The sequence below is a fragment of the Trichechus manatus genome, unplaced genomic scaffold, assembly GCF_000243295.1.
Source record: "Trichechus manatus latirostris isolate Lorelei unplaced genomic scaffold, TriManLat1.0 scaffold00060, whole genome shotgun sequence".
NCBI lineage: Eukaryota > Metazoa > Chordata > Mammalia > Sirenia > Trichechidae > Trichechus > Trichechus manatus.
Window position 1 is genome coordinate 3,466,329 of NW_004443996.1, and position 6,794 is coordinate 3,473,122.

Sequence of the window (6,794 nt, forward strand, 5' to 3'; positions counted from 1 at the left end):
CTAAGTACAGGACAGGATAATATTTGTGTTTTCTATTGCCCAGCAACAGTTCAGAGCACATATCCCTAACAATGTAGCTACTCAGTAAAGATCTATAGAATGAGAGTTAAATATATTCCAGGTTTACTAGGCCCATACTAATTAGAAGTAGAGAGTAACTGAGCAAGAGAAGCTTAATTATTTCATAATGATCATCCAGATAAAGTGCTTTGGAATGATTTCTTCTCATTGAGGAGTTTTGATAAATACACATGACTGACCTAAATCTGTAATTAAGCACTTAAAAGCCTTGCATTTAATTCCTAGAGTAGCTAAAAATACCAGAAAGAACATGGAAAGCTAACGTGTCCATATCAGAAAACATTCCAGAGTGGAGAGGGTCTCACAAAGTCTTGGCACTTAAGAGTTTTTGGTTGTCAGTTGTCAGTTTCTTTCTCTTCATCCCTGTTTCTCTCCCTCCTTTTCTTTCTTCTTATGTTTTTCCTATTCCCTTCCTTCCTTCCTAGGGGGTGATATGACATATAGTGAGCACTACTCAGTTTCTTTTTTGCTTGATGTAATTCTAGCCACCAATCCCCAGTGCTGAATGAAGATGTGATCAGCACTGACCTTTCCACTTCCCTGCTCTGCTCTCTGTTTTCACTTTCCCTCTCTTTCCCTTCCCTTTTGTCTCCACTTTCCATTTTCCAAACTGCAATTCAGCAATGAGTGGGCTGCATGCTCAGAATAAGGAAGGTTGTCTCATGAAACCATTCTGGTTACTTTAAAAAATTCCAATATTAAGTGCTGTTGATTGCTCCTTGTTTTGTTTCTTTGTTTAGTTAGTTTTTTTTTCCTATTTGTAGAAAGAAGCAAGTGACTGGGGACATGCATACTAGGTTGGGACTGGAAGGAAGAAGGATTAGTTTCTTTTATAACACAAAAGGTCTATTAATGCTAACATTTCAGTTAACAGTAGTAAACAGTGATGCAAGGCTACTAAAACTGCATTGTGATTCATATTTTGTTATTTTAGCTTCCAACATATACACACAGTTACTTTAGTAAAACATTATAACAAAAAACTAGAAGATATTTCTTTTTTTTTTTTTTTTTTGCTAGGTAGGGCCTCCTCACAATCTCTATTTTGGGCAACAAAGGGAATAACACATACATACAGACAGACAATTGCATATGTGCAGTCATGCCTTGGGAAACAGGACCTTCAGTTCTTTTTCTCCACACCAGTCTGTGTATTTTTATAACGGCATGTAAGTTGTTTTGCACAGTGAGTGACCCATTTATCTTTGTAAGCAATATATTACTCATAAGCAATCGCTTAGAAGGTAAAGGTAGGAGCTAATGTGCTAGCTAATGTACTTTCCTTGTGTACTGAGGGTATGGCAACCATATATCTAGGATGTTCCAAAACTGTCTTACTTTCAAATATTCTGTCTTGCTGTCAGACCATGTGCACTGGTTTCAGATTTTAGAAGTATGTTCACCATATGTATTTCAGGCCTAATTCTTCCACTGAGTGCAGAGGGAGCAAGCAGGCAAAACTAAAGGCCTGTCTGTGGCACACTGACATCAGTAGAACTATGTCTTTCCAAGCTTGCACCATCCTCCAAAGGAGCAAGTACCAGACTGGTACAGCCACTAACAATTCTCCTGAAGCATTTACCTCTCTAACATGGCTCCACAAAGGGCCTTCTGAACCCCATGACCAAACCTTTCTCCACTACATTTTGGTGCTAGAAATTCAATTATCCCACTAGAATTTTGGTCATTTTGCGTAAGGCTTTGTCCCTATATAAAAATGCAGATATTCTTCAAGTCTCATCACTGCCATTTATACTATAGTCTAGATTGAAGGAGTTACTCAGTCTTGTCTTGCAAGTTTTGATGTTGATAAAGAGGGCATGAAGAACTTGAAGACACTGGAGAAATAAGCTGGAATCAGCCCTGAAATGGAGCAATACAAGAAGGAGAAAAGGGAGGTAGAAATAGAGAGTAACTGTTATTCCTATTTATTAACCAAGGTATTGCCAAGCACCAGGACTTCTAGTCACAAATGGACTAGTGCTAATGTATGATAATAACCAATTATGCACATTTTCTTGGTTTGTTATCCACTTGTTCATTTAAAACAGATCAGTTAATTTCATGAAAATGATTTTATTTTTGTCAAGTACCATTTCATTGTATTTATTTTAAGTATTTTCATTTGTAATTATAAGTTGACTCAGTGCTAGTATGATATATCAAAAAGTAAGATAAAATTAATCGAACACTAAGATTTATATGTGAACAATGAATACATTTCATAAGGATGTTTATCTTGTTATTTCATTCTTGTAGCAAACAGGACTTTGAGTCTACAGATGAGGTAAGTGCAAAATAGCTGAAAATCAAATATAGTTGATAATAAAAGTAGATTATGATATTTGCACTAATAGTATATCTTTAATTTGGTGCCTTTATTAGAATGAAACACAGGTTAGTGAAAGAAATAGTGATCATTTCTTGCTTTAATATATCTTTGTAACGCCTGTAAGACTAATAATCATTAGCAAAAATGCTGTCATTTCATGATTTAATTTGGTCTTCGCTTATCAGAACAACATCGCTTTAGAAAACTGAGATCTACATTATTGACCAAATAGCAAATTTAGTTTTATTGTGTTCTAGCTTCGAAATCTTTTATGTCCCATGCCGAATTGCCTGAAACGTGAAGTAAAGTTTTGTTCCAGTATTAATTCTATTACATGAGTATATTTTATTAATAATTGCCTTTAGTGGAGTAAGTCATCAAATAGAGAAAGAATTGGTTCAAACATAAAAAGTACAATTGCTCCTTTTTGTGTTAATTTTCACCTTTAATTCCAGTATGTTGGTATATTGCATTCCTTATAATAATTCAGCAAGCCCTAAATTGCCTTTTAAAATTCATAACTTGAATTCACCTTATCACTTAAAATGAGTTGAAACTTATCAGTGTTACTGTACTACTACTACTACCAGTTGTCATCAAGTTATTTCTGAATCATGACGACCCCATGTGTGTTGGAGTAGAACCACAGGGTTTTCAATGGCTGATTTTTTGAAACAGATAACCAGGCCTTTTTTTCTGAGACACCTCTGAGTGGACTGGAACCTTCAAGCTTTGAGTTAGTTGCTGTGACACAGCTCTGTGTAAATTCTCAACAAGCTCTGTAACACCTCTAGTTTTGTTTTATTTGCCAATGTTTTCATTATTTTATAAAAAGCCTCTAAAATATTATATCTACCATCCAAAAAAAAAAATGCCTTCCAATTGTTGAAAGATACACTGAAATAAAATGTTTGCTGGAGTTATATAGACAATTCTTTTGTTTTTAAATTACACATTTTAAAATGTTTAATAGAAATGGAAAGTCTGATTTCCCAAAATACCTGGAATTGAAGGCCCTTTCCATGGTGTACATAGTATAATTGATTTTTAAAAGTAAAAAATGATAAGACTAGGAATGAAGTTAGCAGAAACTATTGTTCAAAAAGTGAATTTTTATTGTCCCTAAAAATATGCTCCAGTTCACAAAAGTCTGTGGGCTGCTGACCCTACAAGCAAAATACTAATGTGTATGTGTTTAATAATAAGCATGTTGTTTTTTTTTGCAGTCAGAAGACATTGAATCATTGATTCCTACAGGACTTTCAGAATTTACAAAACAACAAATTCGCTATATTCTGCAGGTGAGGAAGTTCAGGAGTGGGAATGTGAAATCAGCACTAACAAACTGCTAACCTAGGATGTTTCCCTTAATTAAGGGAATTAAGTGGTTTATACTTTGGTTAAACAGAGGTTGCATTATAGATTAGTCAGACCATCAAAAAGTAGTATTGAATGACTAACATGCAGAAAAGCATTCTAGAAAGAGTATTCCTTGCTGCGGAATACCCCTAGTCTCTACTCAGTGCTTTAGTACACTGAGACTTTAACCCACAGCCTTTGTCTTCCTCTTCTCCATTCCATCCTCTACCAGATTCCACCCACCCTACCCCCAGCCGTGAGAGACGGAAAGGCTACTGCCTTGCTTTTCCTGAGTTGTGGAAGACTAGCGACCACTAGAATAGTAAATTCTCCTATGATGAAAGGAGAGACCACAGATCAAGATAGGCACTAAGGAAATATGACTATAAACAAGAGTACAAGTGTTTACAAGAATGCATTCTAAAGATAATCTAGTTTTGTCTAGTGAGGCAAATTTCTAAGTTTGATATTTGGTGTCAGACTTTTGTTTCTCATCCAAGTATTGGACTTGGTGAAATATTTGTGAAACACATGAAATATTATTTTTAGTGGCACTCGGGCTGTGTTATAGAGAGAGGAATGATGTGGGGATCGCATATGCTATTGAGAACCTAAATCTTGGAGACATTCTTGATATTATTTACAAGTGTATTCTAGGCCTATTTCTGTGGAAAAACTTTTGCTGAGGATTTTTGCCTCTAAGTTCATGAGAGATATTGGTCTGTAGTTTTCTTTGCTTGTATTGTCTATGTCTGGTTTGGGTATCAGAGTAATACTAGTTTCATAAAATGAATTGGGAAGTGTTTCCCCCTTTTGTATTTTCTGGAAAAGACTGTGTAGACTTGGTGTTAACTCTTCTTTAAACGTTTGGTAGAATTCTCCAGTGAAACCACCTGGGCCTGGAGATTTGTTTTTTGGGAGTATTTTAAAATTACAAATTCAATTTCCTTAATAGTTACAAATTAAACCCAAACCCATTGCCGTCGAGTCAATTCTGACTCATAGCAACCCTATAGGACAGAATAGAACTGCCTCATAAAGTTTCCAAGGAGCAGCTGGTGGATTCGAATTGCCAACCTTTTGGTTAGCAGCCAAGCTCTTAACCACTGTGCCATCTGTTTCATGTTGGATGAGTTGTGGTAGTTTGTGTTTTTTAAGGAATTGGCCCATTTCATCTTTGTTGTCAGATTTATGTGTGCAGAGTTGTTCATAGTATCCCCTTGTGTCTGCATGGTCCGTAGTGATATCCTCTGTTTTATTCCTGATATTAGTCATTTGTGTCTTCTCTCTTTTCTCCTTGGAAATCTTGGTGGAGGTTTGTTAATTTTATTGATTTTTTTCAAAGAACCAGATTTTAGTTTCATTGATTTTTCTCTATTGCTTTCCTGCTTTCAATTTTATTGATTTTTGTTCTTATCTTTATTATTTCCTTCCTTCTGCTTGCTTTGGTTTATTTTGCTCTTCGTTTTGTACTCTGTTGAGATAGGAACTTAGATTATTGATTTAAAACATTTCTTCTTTTCCAGTGTGAGCATTTCAGTGCTATAAATTTCCCTCTCATGTGGCTTTAGCTATGTCCTGAAAATTTTGATATGTATTTGATATTTTGTATTTTTCATTTCCTTTCATTTTTATGTATTTTTTAATTTGCCTTGAGACTTCCTATTTGACACATGGAATATTTAGAAGTGTATTGTTTAGTTTCGAAATGTTTAGAGATTTTCTTGTTGCCTTTCTGTTATTGATTTCTACTTTGAATCCATTGTGGCCAGAGAATATAGTCTGTATAGAGTTAAATTCTTTTAAATTCGTTTTATGGTCTAAGATACAATCTCCATTGGTATATATTCCGTGAGTGCTTGGAAGAATATATATTCTGCTGTTCTTGGGAAGAGTGTTCTATAAATGTCAATGAGACCCTTTGGTTGGTGGTGTTATTGAGTTCTTCTATATCCTTGCTGATTTTCTGCGAAGTAGGTCTATCAGTTGCTGAGAAAGGGATATGGAAGTCTATGGCTCTAACCGTGAATGTATTTCTCCTTTCAGTTCTATCAGTTTTTGCTTCACACATTTTGCAGCTCTGTTATTTGGTGCATAAACATTTAGGATTGCTATGTCGTCTTGCTGAGATGATCTTTTTACCATAATGTAATGTCTCTCTCTGTCCCTGGTAATTTTCTTTGCTCTGAAGTTGATGTTATCCAATATCAATATAGCCACTTCTGCTTTCTTTTGATTAATATTTGTATGGTATATCCTTTTTCTTTGATTTTTTAATTTTTTTTATTATATTTGAAGTGAGTTTCTTGTAGGCAACATATAGCTGGGTAATTTTTTTTTGTCTACTCTGCCAACCTCTGTCTTTTAATTGGTATATTTAGACCATTTGCAACTGATACGTTAGAATGAGATCTGCCATTTTCATTTTTTGTTTTCTGCTTGTTCTCTCTCTCTTTTGTTTCTCTGTTTTCTTTGCTTCCCTTCCTGTGGGTTACTAGAACATATTTTAAAATTCCATTTTGATTTATTTATAGTGCTTTTGAGTGTATCTGTTTGTATAGTTATATAGTGGTTTTTCTAGGTATTACATTATATACCCAGCTGGGACTGAGATTTTACCAGCTTCAGTGAATTATGGAAACCTTTGTTCCCCTTTCTTCCCTTAACCCTCTGCATTTATAATATAAATGTCTTAATTATTTCCTTTACATCTGTTTATGGCACCTTTTTTGTTGTTGTTGTTTTCTATTTTATTTTTTTTATTGTACTTTAGGTGAAGGTTTACAGAACAAATAGTTTCTCATTACACAGTCAGTATGCATATTGTTTTATGAGATTGGTTAACAAACCCACAACATGTCAACACTCTCCCTTCTCGACCTTGGAGGACCTTTTTTCTTTTCTGGTGAAAATATACGTAGCCAAAGACACACCATTTCAAAAATTTCTACATGTACAATTCAGTGACATTGATTACATTCTTCCAGTTGTGCTGCTATTCTCACTATCCTTTTCCAAATTA

General features: G+C 34.8%; 1 protein-coding gene across 1 annotated transcript in view; it reads left to right on the forward strand.

Moving 5' to 3' along the window:
• The window catches only part of POF1B (POF1B actin binding protein), a 107,383-nt gene that overhangs the window by 63,913 nt on the left and 36,676 nt on the right, over positions 1–6,794 (forward strand). The window contains exons 8-9 of the mRNA XM_004378873.1: positions 2,341–2,368; positions 3,640–3,714. Of these exons, the coding sequence (XP_004378930.1) occupies positions 2,341–2,368; positions 3,640–3,714 (103 nt within the window). The remainder of the gene's footprint in view (positions 1–2,340; positions 2,369–3,639; positions 3,715–6,794) is intronic.